Raw genomic sequence first — 23,027 nt, 5'->3', positions numbered from 1 at the left:
AGGCCTGAACTATATCAAACATCTATCTCTTTCTGGTGCTCCTTCAATTCTGTTTGGTGCCTAACCTTCTTAAAGTTGGGAGCAGTGTGTATGTGTTTGTGGGAGAGAGAGAGAGTATGGTGTGTGTGTGTGTGTGTGTTTATGAGAGTGAGGGAGACCGAGAGAATCTGTGAGGAAAGGTGGTAGAGTGTGTGTGTGCTTACTGAAGAGAAAATAATGTTTCATGCAGTGTTTTCCCCTTACTGCCAAAATGAGATGCAGATCATTCTGCATGTACAGTATATTCCTTCCTCCAGCCAGATCACAGGTAGGCCTTTGCAAATAGGAGCAAATCAGACATTCTATGCAGTATCTATTATACAGTGTAAAGTTAAATTCTATATGTGTTGTACTGAGTATATATATATATATATATATTGAGTGTGAATATCAGTAACAGGTTTTGTGTAGCACATGTGCATAACATTTAGAAAACAGGAACAAACGTCGGTGGGACAGGGCAAACAGGACACTAGGCCATTCAGAATTTTGGTATCGCGATACTACTCGGTATCGTGATACTTGACCTGGTATCATTAGAAAAATGTTGGTATCGTGACAACACTACTTCCAAAGGGTTCTCCAATGTGGACAGCTGGTCTTCCTCACACCATTATATATATATATATATATATATATAAAAAAAAATTTTTTTACACACACACACACACACACACATACATATAGATGCAGGGACCGGTTTGGGTTTTTACTTTACCTTCTATAACGGTTTGTTAAATGTGATATGCCGTGTGTAACGTCCATGTGTATAGTTTACTCTGCTACTTGAGTCATCCCTCTCCGCTCTCTCCATGCTGCTTTCCACACAGACCTAGCTCCGCCCCCGTCACTCAAGCAGCGCATTTGTTGTTGCTTGACCACGAGACACTTTCGTTCAGTCTGCATGGTCAATGCAGCACATGCAACAATGTTGATGACAACGATGTTGTTTCCACTTTGACCTTAATATAAATCCACAAGCGTTCTATAATTACGATATTAGTTTGTCTTTCTTACATCTGCAAACAGCTAGTTTGTATTTTCTTAGCAAGTTAAGCTAAATCGTATTAGCCACTAATGCTAATATGTAGTTAGCTAACTAGCTGATAAAAGTAGTGAGTCAGAGCAAACGTAGCTAGCTAATACAGCCTGATACCAGTGCTGGTGGAAGCCTAAATCAACATGTTGTTTGTGAAACCATATCTTATAAATCAAACAGGAATAGGCAAAGCATGAATAAAGATTTAATGTAGCCAAAGACTATAGGGTCCCCTAGGAAACACTGAACATCACTTTGGTTCCTACCCTGTCACAAAAACTCATCCATGGCATTTTCCTTTGTTGGTATTTATTATTATTATAAATATTCTAACTATAGAATAAACATTATATTTCCATATGTTCACCCAAGTGTTTTGCTCTAAATCGCAATTGCAACATTTGGTTAAAAATAAGGCCTAGTATTTTTGCCCATATCGTGGCAGTGAGGAAATGATCTCAAATTTGTGCAGGAAATGCAGAAATTGATGGAAATTATTTTATTTTAGGTTGAAGTTGAATTGAACAGTATAAAACAATCAGAATGGAATAAGACCCATTTAAATAATTTAGAATAAATATGTGTGTGTGTGTTGCCACCCTAGGATCACGCACTACTCATAAAGCAAATGTAGAACTTGTATTAATCAAAAACATTAAATACCGTCACTTTTATAAAAAATAAAATAAAAAAACATATTTTGATATTTTGGCCATATCGCCCAGCATCTACTAGTAGGCCCACAACATTAGGTCTACTGGACAGGTCTCTTCTACTCCTATAGGCCCACAACATTAGGTCTACTGGACAGGTCTCTTCTACTCCTATAGGCCCACAACATTAGGTCTACTGGACAGGTCTCTTCTACTCCTATAGGCCCACAACATTAGGTCTACTGGACAGGTCTCTTCTACTCCTATAGGCCCACAACATTAGGTCTACTGGACAGGTCTCTTCTACTCCTATAGGCCCACAACATTAGGTCTACTGGACAGGCCTCTTCTACTCCTACAGGCCTACAGCGTTAGGTGTCTGCCTCCTGGCACAGACACATTTCCCTCAGTTTTTCCCCAGGTTCCTGAGACCAGATGAGAGTGAGATGAGCATGACTCTGCCAGGAGCTGTCCCAGAGCAGACCACTGGCACCATCACAGCACGTTGCTTGCATGTGTCTTTTTGTGTGTGTATAAACATGAGTTTGTATGTGAACTGGAGAATTTAATGAAGGAAAGAGAGCCAACCAGACTGAATGATGATCTCACGATAGAAACGTAGTCAAATCTGTTTGGTTCCCATGCTAGGCCAACCTGCAGTCAGTTTTAAAAATAATAGTTAACAGTGCTGGAAAATATAGAACACGATACTATATAAAATTGGCCTACTTTAAGTAATAATTTCAAATAAAATACAGTGCTAATCAGGGTCTACAACTAATGAAGCCATGACAGTTACAAAGACTGTTCTAAGCCCAACATACTTTCTCCCCAGGCCATAGGCTAACACCTACAGTAACAACACAAACTGCCATAACATAGCCTTTGACACACACATAAATGCACAGTGCAACCTTCCAGTTAACCCTAAGCTGCTTAACAATGGTGAGGCATGGACCAACTATGGATCAAATACACACAAAATGATTTAGATGAAGGTGATCGATGGCAATTACCAAGGGAACAAACAGAGAAAGGACCAGTGTTGACTGACAGAGAAACTCTCCCACATCACACCAGAACAACGTTTGACGGAACACCTTACATATGGAACACCTATCCTAACAGGAACATGCCACAGGTTTAGGCCTAGTTACATATGTGACAGAAACAACAGCTAAACCATGTAATAACCATCAGTCTCAGGTCATTTAATAACCCTAATATGGTTATGGCCTCCATTTCTATAGCACATTGACTACAGCATGACCATTCACAGGTTTACATTATGTGACCACTAACATAATACTGTGACTAAAACAACAACTAACCTAAACATTGAATGATTCAATGAAACTGGCCCAGATAACTTTTCAAATAGAGGTTTGATGATACTTGGAAATGATTGCCGATCTCTGGCCTATACATACAAACAAACTATAAAATCAGTAGCTCTGGATAAGAACTTCAGATGAACTACTATTTTGGAAAGAGAACTTCCTGCCTCTACATTGAGAGCTCCCGTCATCATGCCATCAAAAGATAAAGAAAAACACATATTGCCATTTTGGAACAAATGCCCTGTGTGCATATGCTTTCCGGCAATTTCAATGATTTACAGCCAGACCAAAAATTCTAAATGGAAAGAATAAGTTGAAATAGCCTAACATTTGGGTCTGGTTGCAGATACAAGCTTCTCTAGCCAAGCTGTAGGCTTAGCCGTTGATGTAGAAGCTAGGGGACACTTATTTGACAGTTGTGACAGAAAAGTATGGGATGATTCATAATGATAGTTCTTAAATAATGGTGTAGATGAAATCACTCTCACTGTGCATCCGAACAGCGTTGAAAGATTTACAAAGGGGGTTAATAATATAATAATACATGCCACTTAGCAGACCCTGTTATCCAAAGCCACCTGCAGTAGTGTGTGAATATATTTTGAGTGTGTGCAAGTGATCCCTGCAGGAATTTAACCCACAGTCTTTGTGTTGCCAGAGTTTGAATGCACAGCATTCACACAAGATACACAATCCCTCTCCATCTGCACAAGCAACTCATTCATTCAATCCCTTACTATTTAAAGGCAACATGGACCTGTATTGGAGTTTGGGAGAAAGACCGGTTGTGTTCACTGTTCAAGGTGATGAGGTCACCTATTAATCAGTCATAATAGCGCTCTCATTAAGTGTGGCTGACAGTTCAGCACAGGGTCACACAAGGAATGTCACTAGCAGAACAGGCTCTTTGCATGACAGATCCCTACGGAGCTGTCCAAAAGTAGTACACCAGGTGCCATTTTGGAAGCCTGCGGCTCTGGTCAAAAGTAGTGCACTAGCTTAATATAGGACGTAGCTCACAGATTTGCAGTATGGATACTTTCATCAGGAAGCAGATGGTTGTTGTGGTGTTGTTGTTGTGTTCCATTTAATGCCAAGCCTATTACAGGAAGCTGCCTTGACTCTGTTTTACAGCTTCACGAGAGCATAGTGGACTGGCTAATTAACTGATGCGTCACACACACACACACTCACTTTTCAGCGTAGTTTACAATCCTCTCTCTCTGAAGTTATACCTGGAGAGAGTTCACAATGACTGCAAGTGTAGTTAATGACTTCAAGTGTCAAAAGGAACATAGATTAGATAACACCTACGCAAACATATTCACTGTCCCATTGTTCATAACTTGACATGAGGGGACATTTTCTCGGGCACAGAACCGCCCCACCTGAAGATAAAACAGTTCAATTTTCACCATTAAAGCCATTCATGCCAGAGTAACGTAATCTAAATCACTCCCAGCCTGCAGTCCTCCATAAGCCTGCTTTACAAGCAATATGCTTAAAGACCTGTAACCATAACGGCACAACTTTACAGCTTCACCACTTCTCGTCTCACGAATCCTCCTTTTGTACAACAAGAGATTGATTCTTCTATACATAATGGGATATGAGCCCAGATTACATATGCTATGGAAATGCAAGCAGCAGATGTACTCTGCAGAACACCCCGCTCAAAATCAATGCTTCAACAGAATGCCCCTGTAGCAATGAGAGTTAGGCCGGTCTCTACTCCAACAAACAACTGACAGATTGTCAGCCACCTTCAAACAGATGGTTTTAAACACCTTCCGGTTATTTCTGGTTGATATAAGCTAGATTTCAGCTAAAGGTGATTTGTTAATAGGGCCTTTTGAGTCACGATGAATGAGAATGTTGTGGGACCATCACTCTACAGGGGTTCACCAAGTCTAAGGTTCTGAGAGATGACGTCGCCTTCATCATGCTTAAAGTTGCACTATGCAGTAATTGCTCCACCATTTCCTGGTTGGTAAACATCTAGTTTGCTTAATTTCAGTTTATGTAACAAAATAAGCTATTATAGTGTAGAAAATCATTGTACCATCTAAACAGCTGTGAAGTATATTTTCCATAAGCAAAAATATTGTTGTTTCAGCTGTTTGAAGCTGATGTACAAAACAGACACAAAAACTAAACTTAAACGGGAAGCATATAAATAACGCACATTGAACAGATCTACCGCTTCTTAGACTTGCTTTCAAGTAGAATGACAGCTCTATAACTTCTATGTGAATTTGGTCAGTCGCCCCAAAAAGTTACATATTGCCACTTTAAAAGGTAATTAATGTGATGGAATGTCAGAATATGTCACCATGGCCTGAACAGCTGAACACTTTCAGCTGCAACCAACCAGAGTGTGAGCAGGAAGGAATGAATAGCCTGTCTCCTAACAGACCTGCCTGTCTCCTAACAGACCTGCCTGTCTCCTAACAGACCTGCCTGTTACCCATTATCAAACAAACACCATTTATGCACAGACTAGTGCATGCTGCATAACCAACACACACAGGACCCAAGGCACTACCTCAATGCTAACATAGGAACAGGATAGTGTTAATAGAGGAGTACTAATGACTGCATAGCCCAGCATACTAACACAGAGGACATTCATATTATCAAATGACTTGTACTATTTCATGTGGTTGTCACTTGTCATTCTTTGGAGGAGACTAGAGCCTACATGTTTGTCCTGACCTCGAATTCAAAATGACTACAGTACAGACGACAAACTGTTACATCTGAGAAGTCTAGCCTTCAGAATATCATATGCTTTCTATGAGATTGTAGGATAAGACGGCTCGTTTTGGGGGGCTTTTCCATTCTGTGCGCTGCAATGCAGAATGGGATTCAACCCAAGTCATGGGGTCACCTGTCCAATGCCCTGCACCTAAAATGTGCAGAACATCTGTGGTCACCAGTGACTTCTCCATATTGCATCCATCATCTCTGGCTTGACACAGAGAAAGGTCAAGGGTCAAGGCTTTCTAGGGGGTCTGGATCATGGTATCCCATTGTCAAAGCAGTAGTACTACCAGCAGGCAGTACTACTAGACCTGCAGAATTTGCATTGCACACCTGGGTACTGTAGTCATATTGGGGTCTCCTATTTTGAAAGAGGGTGAATATAGACAGCATATTGTGGACCTGGTAGCTAGTGAAATGCATTGGAATACCCTGTCTCTACCTCTTCTAGAATCCATGCAATCATAAGTGCTGGGAAAGAATAGCACTCCAAAATAGCATTTCACCTCTTAGATGGATGTATTTATCTGTCAAATATAGTACATTGTACTCTCCTGTAAGGTGTCAAATAACAGTGCAGCTTTAGAAAAACGTATTTGCAACGAGCAGGAGCAGCACTTGCAATAAAATTATCGTGTTTACGTCTCGAAATGCACTCGCTCCTGCTAGGCCTCAGTGTTGCCATAAGCGAACGACCTTCCCTCAACTACGTAATTCTTTCCATTCCTTAGCGCCGGCAAACAAGCGTACATTTGACAAAATACCTAAATAAATGGACTGTCACACTAATCATGATTGGTATTTAGTTAATCATTTTAACATGTCCAATAAGTATGTGGTTGCCGTTGCCAGTATTCTAGAAATGTAACCCGTATTGAGCTTAACAGGCGCGCGCTGGCCTGCAGGTACAGTAACTGCATCATCACCATATTAATATAATAGCCACGGAGACATACATCGAAAGCCCAAAGCAATTGTTTTAAAATTAAACAGTTAATATGCATGTCTGCTTTCGAAGTATCCCCTCGATGCCAATTCATTATTTGAACATGACAGCATTTGGCTACTGGGTCCATAATCATTCATACGACACACGCAATAAATTACAGCATTTTCAGGGTTAGGTATGTTATTTGCTATATCTGGATTGGCTTATAAACACACAATGTTGAGCAAAATAATGTTTGCGTGCTAGTGATGCTGATGCGTCTAACAGAGACCCCCGATCTGACCGAATTAGCTTGCTAGTTATAGGAACATATTGCATATTTAGCTTTGGAAGCAATAAATTATGGACAAGCGGGTACTACTGCACCTTTGAAAACAGGCGAGTTCGGACACTGCTCAGGTGAACTCTTGCTGTCCGGCGGCGATCGTCTTTGCCTTGCGACCAGCCTGCCCTCCACTGAGCCGTTTCGAACCGAATTCGCGAGCAGCAGCTGCGTCGGACTGCCAGGACTGTTGCAACCGGACGTCGATGTCGGTCCTGTATTGTTCGCGACTGTGAACGAAGAGGAGCAGGAGCGGGTTGGGCTGTGCTGACTTCCACGCAAGAGCTGGTACGGCACCGTGGCACGAATAGGCTGCAACCGGATCGTGGTGGTGTTGCAGTTGCTGCAGCCGGCTGGAGAGATAGTTGGAGAGCCGTCACCGCTGCGCTTGACCCTCTTTTGCTGTTGTTGGGTTGAATTGGTTGCTGATGATGCTGTCGACATGATGTTGACTGCCACAGTGCAACTCTTCCAGTTGAAAAACTTGCCAAAATTACAAAGTAAAGTCTTGAATAAAACTCAAGTTACCGGAAAGTATTTTCGTTGGCTTGCTCAAGTATATAAATGTGACATAAAGCAAGTTGGTAATTTCCCCCCAAAAAAGTTATCTGGAACATTTGTTTTTGTAAAAGTCTAGTTGAACGTAAACTGCTTAGCTACCTATATTTTTCGCACTTTTTCTGCTACTTGTCATTTTTGAAGTGTTCTAACAAGTATGGATTAAACGTCTTCATATTGAACAAAAACGACTTAAACCACGAACTTTACTTATAAACGCGCAATCACAACATAGCTAGCTAGTTTTGTCTCAATGTTGTCTGTCTTTCCTGTGTTCCTCCTCCTCTGTCAAAACTACTGGCTGACGGAGCAGGGCGTGGCAAAAATCACTCACTGGAAAGCTCTGATTGGTCATTATAATACTGTAAGGTCGAGGTCATTGGTCAAATTCTAAGCATCCACCAATCGATTCATTGAAGTTTGCTGAAGATTCAACGTAGACTGCTCTCGAGATAGCATAAAAAAATCAATGTATTTAACCTTTAACTAGGCAAGTCAGTTAATTAAGAACAAATTCTTATTTACAATGACGGCCTACCCCGGATAAGCCCTAACCACCCTTGGTCAATTGTGCGCAGCCCTATGGGACTCCCAATCACGGCCGGTTGTGGTACAGCCCGGAATCGAACCAGGGTCTGTAGTGACACCTCTAGCACTGAGATGCAGTACCTTAGACCGCCCTGAGTGGCGCGGAGTTAAATTGATGTGAAGTTAAATCTCAGAGAAATGGGTTGTGCAAAATATTCAGTAAAAAAAAGAAAGGTTGTCTGGGTTTCTGTTAACAACTTCACTGTTGCCCTAATGTCGAGTGAAAAACAACTGGGAACTCTGAAAAATGAGGTCAAATCATGAAGTCAGTGATTTTCAAGCCTGAAAGTCAGAGCTCTAGAAAGACGCAGAGTTCCCGAGTTCGATGACCAATCAAATCCATTTTTCTTGACGCGGCTTTAGACCAGTCATCGTCATGGCATTGACAAGTTTGAGTAAATTGAAACAACCACTACACAGTTTAAAGTTTAAACTATTGTATCTAGATCCTTCCTAAAAATCCACATATTGCTGTTCAAACACATCTATTACAGATTTACAAAGTAGTAAACCTGCACCATATGTATTTTCCCTACCAACAAGACAAGAATCATCACAAGTTTACATATTTTTTTAATAGTCTGCTTTTGTACAAATTTGATCAAGTTCTTTCACCCACATTCAAACAAATAAGATTATGTATAGCTGATTCACAATCAAATGCATATACAATTAAAACACAAAGAGGATACACAACCAAAATAAAGGCATTGGACAAGGACTGAAAAGGAAGTAAAGCTGAAGACAGGGATCAGAATAATGGGGTGTAAAACTTGGCAGATATACCACAAGGTAAAATGGTTTGCTTTTTAAGTGGCATTCAAACTTCTTCAGAGGTAGGCACATTTTCAAAGTATGCACAACTGCATGTTCAGAGGTTTACCGGATGTACTATTGCATGTAACATCCTCCATAACTCTTAATATCAATTTGAAGTTACAGTACTTGCAGTGTTGGGGAGTAGTGAAGTACTGTACATGTAGTTCAACTAGTGATTTAATTACATTTTTGCAGTAGCTTGGTGGTAGTTGAACTAAATTCAAATCAAGGTAGTGTTTTCAGTAGCTAAGTACCTTTTTGCCATTTAGTGGTGTGGCAAACTACTGGAACTACGTTCTACTACACTTTTTCCAAAAATAAAATATGGGTGAAATAGGCAATCATCTCCTTTCTTTTTCAGCGTCAGACCTCCCAAATTCTCACTTGAATTTTGTTGTTGTTGTGATTCATTGGATAAATGACATATTTTAACATCTGACTACAGAGTGATCTGTTCTTGAAAATTGTTGTCTATGGCATTTCAGATTTACATATGATAAAGGACTTTGGATGTAGTGAACTACCTCAAAATAAACTTTAGTTAAATATATAGTTTAAGCGTAACTTAACTTCTTCCAGTGTGAAGTAAACTATATTTTCAAAGTAGATTCCCCAACACTGAGTACATGATACCAGGATAACGTGTAAATACTTGGTTGATGGTCAGGTACTAGCATTATGAAAACAGAAGCAGGTAAGTAGGGCAGATAGCATGTAAAACATATACCTGCTAACCCAATATGACATATAGTGCATTCTGAAAGTATTCAGACCCCTTCACTTACGTTACAGTCTTACTCTAAAATGGATCAAATGCATTTTTCCCCCTCCTCAATCTACACACACTACCCCATAATGTCAAAGCAAAACAGGTTTAGACATTTGTGCAAAATTATAAAAACTTAAACAGAAATACCTTATTTACATAAGTATTCAGACCCTTTGCTATGAGATTTGAAATTTAGCTCTGGTGCATCCTGTTTCCTTTTATCATCCTCGAGATGTTTCTACAACTTGATTGGAGTCCATCTGTGGTCAATTCAATTGATTGGACATGATTTGGAATGGCACACACCTGTCTATATAAGGTCCCACAGTTAACAGTGCATGTCAGAGCAAAAACCAAGCCATGAGGTCGAAGGAACTGTCTATGGAACTCCAAGACATTATTGTGTTGAGGCACAGATCTGGGGAAGAGTACCAAAAAATGTCTGCAGCATTGAAAATCCCCAAGAACACAGTGGCCTCCATCATTCTTAAATGGAAGAAGTTTGGAATTAACCAAGAAACTCTTCCTAGAGCTGACCGCCTGGCCAAAATGAGCAATCGGGGATAAGGGCCTTAGTCAGGGAGGTGACCAAGAACCCGATGGTCACCCTGACAGAGCTCCATAGTTCTTCTATGGAGATGGGAGAACCTTCCAGAAGGACAACCATCTCTGCAGCACTCCACCAATCAGGCCTTTATAGTGGAGTGGCCAAAAGGAAGCCAATCCTCAGTAAAAAAAAAAAAGGCATATGACAGCCTGCTTGGAGTTTGCCAAAAGGCACGTTAAGAACTCTCAGACCATGAGAAACAAGATTCTCTGGTCTGATGAAAGCAACTCTTTTGCCTGAATGCCAAGCATCAAGTCTGGAAGAAACCTGGGACCATCCCTACAGTGAAGCATGGTGGTGGCAGCATCATGCTGTGGGGATGTTTTGCAGCTGGAGGGACTGGGAGACTAGTCAGGATCGAGAGAATGATAAACAGAGCAAAGTACAGAGAGATCCTTCATGAAAACCTGCTCCAGAGTGCTCAGGACCTCAGACTGAGGTGAAGGTTCACCTTCCAACAGGACAACAACCCTAATCACACAGCCAAGACAACGCAGGAGTGGCTTCGGGACAAGTGTCTGAATGTCCTTGAGTGACCCAGCCAGAGCCCAGACTTGAACCTGATCGAGCATCTCAGGAGAAGCCTGAAAATATCTGTGCAGTGATGCTCCCCATCCAACCTGACACAGCTTGAGGATCTGCAGAGAATGTGAGAAAATCCCCAAATACAGGTGTGCCAAGCTTGTAGCGTCAAACCCAAGAAGACTTGAGGCTGTAATCACCACCAAAGGTGCTTCAACAAAGTTGTGAGTAAAAGGTCTGAAGACTTATGTAAATGTGATCAGTTTTTCATCATGGGTTATTGTGTGTAGATTGAGGGGGGAAAAACTATTGAATTACTTTTAGAATATGGCTGTAACGTAACAAAATGTGGAAAAAGTCAAGGGGTCTGAATACTTTCCGAATGCACTGTATTTCCTATGTACCAGCTACTACTAATAAAAACATAGTACTCGTGCTTTTACATGTCAACCATCTTTAGGGAAACCCCTCAGTTAAAAATGACAAGATAAATGAAAACATTGTATTGTTAATAGCAAACATGCACAACAACCACACCGTAACTAAACCCACCAAAATACATCCAAGTAAACCAAACAAACTAAGTTACTCAAACCCCTCCCAAAATACAAAGTAAACAACTGTAGCCTTCCACGCCAGTGAATCCCCCACCCCCAAAAATGCAATGTTAGGTCAGTGATTGAATTACAAAGAGAGGAAGAGGCCTGGGGAAATCCACAGTATCGTTTATCACACAGATATAAATACACTTGGTTTCCAAGTATACACAGCAAAGGATTGTCCAGAAAGGGTAAATCCCAAATATTTCATAATGTATGCAGTAGTAAGGCCACGATTACACATGCAGCCCAATTCAGATTTTCTTGCACAATTATTGGCAAAAGAACTGATCAAATAAAATAATAATTTGGCTGCGTGTGTAAATGCAGCCTCTATGGATGATTTCACATGTGGAATACCACAACATTGCACTGATAATAACAGCAACTTATGAGCCATCTTTTCAGGTTCTTGAGTGGTTGTCTTAGGAGTTAACTCATAAGGAGTTTACTTAAAATTAGTCCTAAAAAGTATTTTAACTAAATATAATTGGCATTTTCTTGCCCTCTCACATTTGTACAGCAGTCAGAGGCAACTGAACGCATGCGTTCACAAGATAATTTGTTCACCAGTGTGCAATGAATGCAGTATACGTGACAGGATACCATGAAATACTGTCAAATCTAAACTGTGCCATGAAGACTGGGGGGGAAACGTGGTTTGTTCAGAATAAATAACAATAAATACAACGTTTGGGAAGTTACAACACATGATGCGTTCATTAGAGCCATGCTGATGATGATCAAGAGAAAGGCCACATAAGAGTCACCATATCGAGTGAGTCCTAATAATACATGTTGAAAAATAGGGGATATATATTCTAACATTTTAAAATAGGTCATCAAAAAGCTACATAGTTCCTCTATAGAAATGCTTATGCTACACAAATGTTTTTTTCAAATGTCTTGTTAAAGCGTTCTTAACTTCATTTGCAAAAGTGAGGACAGCAGAGAAAGAAAACAAAATCGTAACCAGATAAAGAATATAATGCGTGTAATTTCCTTTAAGATTTGAAAACTATCTGAAATCTGTCTCATCTGTACATTAGTGCAAACCCAAAGGTCAATCAGTGACTTCTAAACTAACAGCAACAACAGGTGAATCTACAGACCCAGACACTGTTGAAATGAAAACACAAAGCTATGATGAAGCATGCCAATCAGACATGAAGCTAGCGCTCTTCTGATACACACAGTTCTGAAAACAGTGAACCAGCACTACTATGACATGCACATCAGAAAGTGATTCGCCTTGATCTAGTAGTCTACAATCTTAATGGTGGAACTCTGCGTACCCATCTACCTACATACTGTGTGTAACCTACATCACTGCCAGCAGGTGCAGTTCTGACCCCACCTGACTCACACCTGTTTTCTAACTCTGTTCATCACCAGAACCAGGTTTACCATTAATTATAGTACTACCATTCTCAGACAGAGCCTATAGAACTGAAACTAGAACTGAATGGTAACGAGCCAAGACAGTCCAAGGTAGTGTTCAGTAGGGCAAACGTAGCTAAACACTTTGGAAAGAAAAACAAACATGTGCCTTTCTTATTGGACAAGCCCAGGTAGTCCCGCCTTGTTTCAGTACATTTATCTGTTTACTGCCCAATGAACACGACCCAGGGTTGACATAGGGCTGGTATTGGAAGGGAGATTGAAAGATCAAAAGGTCAGCGGTCATAGTCAGCAAGTAGACCATCTACAGGTCAATGGTCACCGAGCACAGAGTTCTCCAGGGTGAAGTCGTAGGTGAAGGAGGCCAGGTTGTGGTGGATGTCTTGGGGGGACATCAGCATCTCAGAGAAGAGGGGGAACCCAGGACCCCCTGTCTGCATGGCCAGGACATGGGGGGCCAGGGTGAATGGGACATCTCCTAGTAGCTCTGGGAGAGACGGGGCTGCCTCCACTATGGGCGCGGGGGGCTTCCACATAGGCCCTGGTGATGGGGCGATCACTGAAGGTGGAGCAGGGGCTGGAGAGTGGTGGGCCTGGGTAGGTGTCGTACTGGAGGACTAAGGAGAAGAGGTGAGAAAATATCCACCTTCAGACATTGCATTTAGAAACAAGTGTAGGCTACACAATAAAAAAGGAACACTTAACCTGGCTAACTTTTTTCAAACATGAAAACAGAGTGATGCCGATGAGGTTTCAGAACTGGGCAACGTCCACGGAAGGAAGTCACTAGGGTGCTGTCCCAAACCGTAACCTTAGCAACTCAACTAGTGTACCAGTAAGTGTACTACTAAACACAAGCAAGCATCACACAATACAATTATTCTTGCCTGTCTACCATGATATTAAAATCGGCCTACTATTTGTACTCTTCAATTGACTTATTCGATTCAAAAGGATTTGGTGTAGACATAAAGTACTAGATTGGAGACTTAAGCAGTGCTTCGGGCCTTGGAATAAAAGCTTAAATGCAGAGAAGATGTTACAGGAAATGGCTTATTCCTCTTAAATTAAGAGAGCATTCGGTTGGGACGTAACCACGGAAACATCCTTAAAGGAATGAGTGTTTGTTCTCTCAAACACGGTGGTGACGAGGACTCACCTGGGAGCATGATCAGCAAGCAATGTGTGGTGCTTTCCTTTTTCATGACTTCTAGCACTTAACAGAAAGTAACGCTACATCTTAACCACTGTGTAATAACCAATACAAAATGCTGTAGGTAGTGGTCCTGCCATCTGGCCCTCCTTATTTTTCATATATTGCCCATAACACAGGTGAGTGTGTGAAGCAGGACAGGTTTATATTGGTGGAGGTAGGAGTTTGTACATCATGTAGGTGAAAGGTGCGCAACATGGGGGCAAAAGCACTGTAGATAACTCATTGAATGGGAGCCAAGCTGCAGTGCCATGTCACCATATGCAGCTTACGCTTCAACACACACACACACACACACACACACACACACACACACACACACACACACACACACACACACACACACACACAGCTGCCATTGACATATTGGCCTTGATTAAACCCATAATAATGACCACAGGCGACGTCAAGGACTAGTAGGACCAACCAGATGAGACAGAGAACTAGCAGCAACACAATAGAGCTTTTCTACAGCCGCCATATGTCCAGACTTCAGTCCAGACTTCAGTCCAGACTTCAGTCCAGACTTCAGTCCAGACCCAGTGTAGCAGGCATGGAGCGTGCTGAATGGTAGTGGCATGTGATGGTCCTCAAGTCTCTGTGTGTGTGTGTGTGTGTGTGTGCAGGATCACACCCATGCCACTCAGCATCTGTCACCAACACAGCAGCAGCAGACTGTAGACAGACTATATGATGGGAGGATGAGCCAGTCAGTTAGTCTCACTGCTGTCTGTCTAAGTCTACAACAGTTGTGTTTCCTGGTACTGAGGACAGCATTTGAGAGACGAACCACTTCGTAGTTTTGAGTAACATCACCCAGGTTGGGTCCTAAATGACACTCCATTGGCCTTTCTCCTACATAGTGTTGTAGTTTAGACCAGAGCCCATAAAGAGTGTTATACTGCATGTTCTGCAGAGCACTGCCCCCTGGTTATAAAAGACAATCACCTTTGATGGTTGCACAATAACGTTACATGATGGTTTGCCGATGTTAGCGTTCTGGATCTTCTTCCTCTGTTCTTCCACAGTTTCTCCTGGAGAGGAAAAAAAATGAAAGAATCTTTCATTATACACCACGGGCCTAGGCCTGGATTCTTCATCAACGTACACGAGACCCACTACAAGCCCCATCTACAATGGCCTACTTGCCCTGTGGTCTTCAGAACAGAAGTCATTAGTATTTTTTTCCCTCTTCGGGAAAAGCAGGTCAGTTGGGTGATTAGATGTGGTTTAACGAGTGGAGTGGCATTCTGATCACATAATGGATTACACAGCATTAACACAGTTAGTAACACAGTAATACTGTTCCACAGAGCACTATGTGGACCAGAGCATGCCTACAGCTCTCTGGTGTAACCAAGCCTGTGTTCCCAACCCCATTCCTCTCTCTGATGTAGCCTAGCCTGTGTTCCCAACCCCATTCCTCTCTCTGGTGTAACCTAGCCTGTGTTCCCAACCCCATTCCTCTCTCTGGTGTAGCCTAGCCTGTGTTCCCAACCCCATTCCTCTCTCTGGTGTAGCCTAGCCTGTGTTCCCAACCCCATTCCTCTCTCTGGTGTAACCTAGCCTGTGTTCCCAACCCCATTCCTCTCTCTGATGTAGCCTAGCCTGTGTTCCCAACCCCATTCCTCTCTCTGGTGTAACCTAGCCTGTGTTCCCAACCCCATTCCTCTCTCTGGTGTAACCTAGCCTGTGTTCCCAACCCCATTCCTCTCTCTGGTGTAACCTAGCCTGTGTTCCCAACCCCATTCCTCTCTCTGGTGTAACCTAGCCTGTGTTCCCAACCCCATTCCTCTCTCTGGTGTAGCCTAGCCTGTGTTCCCAACCCCATTCCTCTTGCATCATGTCATCTGGGGGACAACTATTGGACCTTAGTAACTAGACTAATTAACTGCACATTGTCAATGTCCTCTCCTCCCTCGCTCACTCACTCACTCCTTCGTCTCCTCTGTAACCATTGCCATCTCCACTCCTCTTCTCCCTTTCCTCTGGGACTGAACTCTTTCTGCAGCATGACGTCATCCTCCCTGATCTCACCAGATTCCTTTGATCTGAGCTCAGTGTCTCCAGTCACCCAATGTCTCTCTGTATAGAGGGTAAATGATCTCCATGAAAGGGACCGGAGGCCCAGAGCCCCATGATAAAACAGAGGTTGCGTTACTCTGCACAGGATCGATATGGGATCTGTCAGCTTACTCTAGTCTAGTAGTACAATGTCCATCAGCTTCAGTAACCTCAAATTCAGATTATTTTTTATTTAAAAAGATGCACTATGCAGAAATCATTTCCTGGTAGCTAAAATTCTAAATGGTTCACTTAATTTCAGTTTGTGACAAAACAAGCACGTATTGTGTAGAGAATAATTGTACCACCTAAACCGCTGTGAAATATATTTTCCATAACCAAAAATATTGTATTTTCTTTTAGCGGTTTGAAGCTTGTGTACAAAACCTAATGTAAAAGACACAAAAACTGAACTTAAAAACGGAAGCACAGAAATACTGGACATAGAACAGATCTACAGTTATTTAGACTTGCTTTCAATGAGAATGACAGATCTATAACTTACATTGTGCATGTGAATTTTATCAGGTTGCCCAAAAAGTTCTACATATTGCAGCTTTAAAATCTGTTTAAATAAAAATATTTTGTCTTGTCTTACTTTGCTATTATCATTTTCATATTTCCATCAATGTTTGAGGCATATAAGTATGCAACATTAATTCATTCTATTTAAAGCTTTGATTTGCCCCCTTTAGTCCAACAGGTACAAAAAAGTAACTTACAAAAGTAAGTTCCCACAATTTCATCACAAGATTTAGCCCACATTTCCATCCACATCTGTGAATGAATTCTTGGCATGGTAGGTATTGTTCACCTCCAGAGCAAGTCCTCTAGGATAACAGGGGCACCTAAATAATGCCATGTAAAGTAAGCCTAGCCTGTGTTCTCCTCGTTATGTGTCGTCAGCATTGTACATGCATGGCCTTGTTTCTGGGCTCAGTCAGTTAGACAGAGGCCCCTCCTTCCTGTTCTCTCAGTCAGTAACACACAGAGCATGCATCCGTCATCTGCTCAATAGCGTGCAGGAGTTTATCCCTCCCAATCACTAAATCCTTCAGGAGGAGAGGGAGATAACCAGGAAAAAAAGCAAGAAAATACACACACACACACACACACACACACACACACACCTCTGCTTGATGATACAGAGGACAGGTCATGTCAGTTGTACTTGTAAGGCTGCATGTTTTCACATTCACCATCGTGAAAAGACTGTGTTTGGATAACTGCAAGTGAACCTGGACTAGCAAACGTGTGTACACTACTGTTCAAAAGTTCGGGGTCACTTAGAAATGTCCTTGTTTTTGAAAGAAAAGCAAATTTTTTGTCCATTAAAATAACATCAAATTGATCATAAATACAGTGTGGACATTGTTAATGTTGTAAATGACTATTGTAGCTGGAAACGGCTGATTTTTAATGGAATATCTACATTGGCGTACAGAGGCCCATTATCAGCAACTGTCACTCCTGTGTTCCAATGGCACGTTGTGTTAGCGAATCCAAGTTTATCATTTTAAAAGCCTAATTGATCATTAGGAAACCCTTTTGCAATTATGTTAGCACAGCTGAAAACTGTCGTTCTGATTAAAGAAGCAAAACTGGCCTTCTTTAGACTAGTTGAGTATCTGGAGCAACAGCATTTGTGGGTTCGAATACAGGATCAAAATGGCCAGAAACAAAGGACTTTCTTCTGAAACTCGACAGTCTATTCTTGTTCTGAGAAATGAAGGCTATTCCATGTGAGAAATAGCCAAGAACTGAAGATCTCGTACAACGCTGTGTACTACTCCCTTCACAGAACAGAGCAAACTGGCTCTAGAAAGAGGAGTAGGAGGGCCTCGGTGCACAACTGAGCAAGAGGACAAGTACATTAGTGTCTAGTTTGAGAAACAGACTGGCAGCTTCATTAAATAGTACCTGCAAAACACCAGTCTCAACGTCAACAGTGAAGAGGCAACTCCGGGACACTGGCCTTCTAGGCAGAGTTGCAAAGAAAAAGTCATCTCAGACTGGCCAATAAAAATAAAAGATTAAGATGGGCAAAACACAGACACTGGACAAAAAAAGATTGTAAAAAAGTGTTATGGACAGACGAATCTAAGTTTGAGGTGTTCGGATCACAAAGAAGAACATGGAGGGGTACTTGACGCCATCTGTCAAGCATGGTGGAGGCAAAGTGATGGTCTAGGGGTGCTGTGGTGGTGGTAAAGTGGGAGATTTTTATAGGGTTAAAGGGATCTTGAAGAAGGAAGGCTTTCACTCCATTTTGCAACGCCATGCCATACGCTGTGGACGGCACTTAATTGGAGCCAATTTCCTCCTACAACATGACAATGACCCAAAGCACAGCTCCAAACTATGCAAGAACTATTTAGGGAAGAAGCAGTCAGCTGGTATTCTGCCTATAATGGAGTAGCCAGCACAGTCACCGATCTCAACCCTATTGAGCTGTTGTGGGAGATGCTTGACCATATGGTACGTAAGAAGAGCCCATCAAGCCAATCCAACTTGTGGGAGGTGCTTCAGGAAGCATGGGGTGAAATCTCTTCAGATTACTTCAACAAATTGACAACTAGAATGCCAACTAGACTGCTGCAAATGGAGGATTCTTTGACGAAAGCAAAGTTTGAAGGACACAATTACTTTTTCAATTAAAAATAATTATTTATAACCTTGTCAACGTCTTGACTATAACTAATTTCATGTATGTTTTCATGGAAAACAAGGACATTTCTAAGTGACCCCAAACTTTTGAACGGTAGTGTGTGTGTGTATATATATATATTTTAATGTTTAAAATAAAATGTCAGGTCAGGAGAGAGGCCTAAGGTTCTGGCTTGGATCATGTGCTGATCAAGTGAAGAGGAATGAAAAGGAGCTCATTACATTCCGCATCGACCTGCTCTGTGCAGTGTGGATCTTGTCAATGACATCACGTTATGTCATGATTCGTGCTGGAGTTGTGTGACCTGCTCAGAGCGTGGACATTGTCAATGACATGCAGCTTGTCAGGCTAGCAGGCTTCTCGTAAACATCTTTGCCAGTGCAGAACAAACCAGCTCTATTAATGCTGGACACTGTTAGTAGCCTCACATTTATTTCACAATCTTCTGGTAATGACCAGTGATCAATTACTAAAACACTTATGAACTCGCATGCATGATGCACACATGCACACCACACCCATCCTTGCATTACCTGCAATGACTTTAGGACTCCCTGGAAAACAATGGCAATTGTTACTGAGTGGACTACTATCCTGGCTAAATAAAGACATCAGACATGGAAAAGCAATATCTGAGGACAAATGTTAAAATGAATGTGGTGTGGGGGTGTAGGCCTTTGAACACGATGTTAGTGAAAGAGACTCCTTGTAGACACTGACAGCCATCCAAATACAAGTGAGGCTATTGTCTGTCTGCCGGCTGGGTTAAGAGCCTGTGAGAGAGGGAGATGGGCTCCCAGAAGAGGCACAGGCAGCTGCTCATGACTTCAGCAGTCAACCAGCACTACTCCTCAAGAGTGTCAGCTGCAGGCAGGTGCACACACACACACTTTGAGGGACTGAAGGCCCTAGACTTGGATCACAGAGATGACTTCATGACTTCAGAGATAAAACAAATCCTTTCTTATTGGATTCCATCTGACGGAATGGAGGCGAAAATATGAGGTGTTACAAATTAACAGCTTAGACTGGGGAGAGATTTGCCTGATGTAGGATACAAAGCTTGTCAAAGGACATTATTGTAATAGCTAATTTACTAATCTTCTGAGGTAAAATGAGATTCGACTCCATGACCCCCCTGACAAATGTGAGCCATCACTCCATCTAGCATCAGGGGTGGACTCTGCAGATTGTTTTCCCTTAAAGCCCCCATGCAGTCTTTATAAATGTTATTTTTAAATCGTCACTGTGTGTCTAATATAATTACTGTGTGTTAATTTAATGAAAATAACACCCCCCCCCCAAAAAAGTCTTCTTTTTATCATTTATTTTGCCATTGAAATGCTCAGTCTGATCATGTGTGTGTGTTGACACAAATGTGTATATTTTTACATCCAAAAAAACTCTTTCACTAAAAGGGCATTGTCATTTTCACAATTTCAGAGTGTTATTTCGACCTTATGGTGTTGAAATATCATTAAGAAAATTGAAAATATTATTTTTTTCACTGCACTGCCTTGCTCCTTCTTGCTCTTTCCCCAATAGGAGTTCTCTTGGTCTGAATAACTAAATGTGGATGGAGGCGAGAAGGGCCACAGAAGATCAGGCTGTCAGCCACCCAGTTCCCTGCCCACTGGGATTTTCCACTGGCTCTCTCCCACAGCCCTGCCCTGGCCCCAACATACTCAACCGGCAGGCCGCTGGCTGGGGAAGTGAAAGGGTAGTGGAGTGGCACATGATATGCCCCCTGTCATATGGACACAGACTGAGCCCCACAGATCAGCTTTGTAAGAACATCTGTTCCCTTTGGTCTGGAGCCATCAGTAGCAGGAATGCTCGAAAAGTGGAAAGAGGCTGTGGTGCAGATGTCAAATGTAATGGCAGCTTTCAGGGAAACACGTAGCTACACTTTACAGTTTATACAGTAAAAACTATTTAAAATTATATATTTTTAAATCCTCACAGAAAATGATCTTCGAATATTCATTCAATGCAACGGGACAAACTAGCCTAACTGTACCTAAATTGAAAGCCACTACCCCAACTCTGACTGAAGCATAGTCCTACATTGTTCGATTTGCGCACTGTAACAACTCCTATCAACGTCGATTACACCCAGAGTAAATCTATGAATTCAGTTTTGGTGATTTGCTTTTTAAACTCACTGGTTTCATCAGCTATCTGACTGATCCCTCCTTACAAAACACACTCTCTCTCTCATCATTGGCATCTTTAAATCAGAGAATGTGATTAAACAGAGCACAGTCATTGGGTTTACACTAAAACATCTGTGAGCTCAGTCAAACTCTTTCGCCTTTATCTGGGAAGAAACGCTGGCTCTGAGGCTGGCTCTCTTCTGTCTGCCAAGAGAAACATACAACTCCTGACCATCTGTGTCTACTGCTTCACCAAAAGCCATACCTGGTTTCAAATACTATTTGAAATCACTTTAACTACTTTTGGCGTTAGTTTCAGCCTGCCTGGAGTGCCAGATGAACAGTGTTTGCACTTTTGCGACTACTTTATTGGTTCCATAGTGCCAGGCAAGTGCAATCAAGCCCAGCTAAAGTATTTGAAATTATTTTGAGTACTATTTGAACCCAGGTCCACCAGCAGTGCTCCCAGTCAAAGCCATGGGATAAAGAGCCAATTACACTGCACTTTCCTGGTATAGGAAAGAGGGAGGAGGGAGATTCCTGACTAACAATAACATTTTTATTATTTTGGACTTACAATTTGAAAACGTACCAAAGGAGGTCGTTTCTGCCTTGGACCTTTAAAATTGGCAGGATTTATCGTCATAAAACAAGTAGCAATCCTATATTATCGTTTTGAACTTCATGATAAACATATGCTAATTTGTTATGACTTATTACCACACCCATGAGCACGAGGAAACTTATTTTTTGCGCAACTCTTTATTTTCATTTCAGGTTCATTTCAGCCTCAAGGAAGTGGTGAAAGACATTATTCAATGCTGGTGACAATGCTGGTGACAAACTTAAAACTACATGTGGACTTTTTAAGCTTATAGTATTTACTATAAGTAGAGGTAGAGGTTCAGGATTTAGTCTTGTTGACTAAAATGATTAATAGAAATGTAAAAAATAACAAGATAAACTAAAAAATATAGACCAATGTTATTGACTGAATGTGTACAGTGCTTTGAAACATTTAAAAATCAATTTTATAATACAGTTGCACTGGACATGTCATTGTGTGCAACTTGACACACAACCCCCACAGCATTGTTCTGGGTGATATCAATAGGCAACCAGGAGAGGCTTGGTCATTTAATTATGAAACAAGATTGGTACAACCAGTAGAGCATTGTGGAATCCACACATTTCATGGATTCAGTAACAAATCACAGCATTACTTTATGTGTGTGTGTTCTGCCCAACTTGTTACATGTTCGGTAAATGTGGTAGTTTCAGAACTGAGCTGAGCCTACTGAGCAATAGGACGACCTGAAACGTCAAGTTCTGTTGAACACCTAGACGTTGAGTATCTAGTCAGCAGGTTGACGTTTGATTATTTGTTTCTCACCTATTATCACGAACCCATCTGTACTGCCCTCTGACGATGACTTCTTGGAAGAGTCTTTATTGCGATGTCCGAAAAAACTGAACATACTGACTCCTTACTGGGTCTGCAAAGGCGAGAAAAAACAAACGTTAGCAAGCATATGGCAACATCATCACGGCACTTGGAATGAGAAAATGCATAAAGAAATCATGTTGTGTTTACCTTTTGTTATGTAGAACGTAGAAGTGTGCCTGAAAGTTGATCACATATCGCAATATCATAACTGAATACAAGTGAAATTGACTTTCAGTTTGATTTCTTTTAACTTCCGAACTATCGAATGTCACGTATGCTCTACTAGCTAAATGTTCGTTAGTGTCTAGCTGGTTAGCTAGGTTTTCGTCAAACCAAAACAAATTACTTACCCTACCAGTCTTTCTTTTCGTTAAAAAGTAGAGTAAAGTAACATATACAATTTTGTTGTTAGATTATCTATTCAATTTCGTGTAGTTAGCCATTGACCAGTGTGTTGTTGCTGTTGTCTTATCTGTTTCCGGTCATTCCTGTTCTGTAAATGGTCCGTTTA

At 41.5% G+C, this 23,027-nt stretch overlaps 2 protein-coding genes across 6 annotated transcripts in view; both read right to left on the bottom strand.

Moving 5' to 3' along the window:
* The window catches only part of glci1 (Glucocorticoid-induced transcript 1 protein), a 41,758-nt gene extending 33,813 nt beyond the window's left edge, over nt 1-7,945 (bottom strand). For 3 of the 4 annotated variants that reach the window (XM_014177850.1, XM_045709189.1, XM_045709190.1), the window contains exon 1: nt 7,150-7,945. In XM_014177850.1, the coding sequence (XP_014033325.1) occupies nt 7,150-7,549 (400 nt within the window). In that variant the 5' untranslated portion in view covers nt 7,550-7,945. The remainder of the gene's footprint in view (nt 1-7,149) is intronic. The other variant, NM_001165376.1, reaches the window with a different exon arrangement.
* An 862-nt stretch (nt 7,946-8,807) lies between these two features.
* LOC106588684 (UBAP1-MVB12-associated (UMA) domain containing 1) lies at nt 8,808-23,019 on the bottom strand. 2 transcript variants are annotated; one of them, XM_014177917.3, is made up of 6 exons: nt 22,867-23,019; nt 22,664-22,692; nt 22,463-22,565; nt 19,447-19,467; nt 15,130-15,215; nt 8,808-13,585 (listed from the first exon to the last, which is right to left on the bottom strand). In XM_014177917.3, the coding sequence occupies exons 3-6, from the start codon at nt 22,545-22,547 to the stop codon at nt 13,280-13,282; spliced, it is 498 nt and encodes a 165-aa protein (XP_014033392.1). In that variant the 5' UTR covers nt 22,548-22,565; nt 22,664-22,692; nt 22,867-23,019; the 3' UTR covers nt 8,808-13,279. The 2 variants fall into 2 exon arrangements, with proteins under 2 accessions (XP_014033392.1, XP_014033394.1); XM_014177919.3 differs by lacking the exon at nt 19,447-19,467 and having other exon boundaries at nt 22,867-23,018.
* Between the last annotated feature and the right edge of the window lie 8 nt (nt 23,020-23,027).

This window comes from Salmo salar, chromosome 27 (assembly GCF_965601325.2).
Source record: "Salmo salar chromosome 27, fSalSal1, whole genome shotgun sequence".
NCBI lineage: Eukaryota > Metazoa > Chordata > Actinopteri > Salmoniformes > Salmonidae > Salmo > Salmo salar.
The sequence above is the reverse complement of the archived record's forward strand: the minus strand, read 5'-3'. Positions and strand labels throughout refer to the sequence as shown.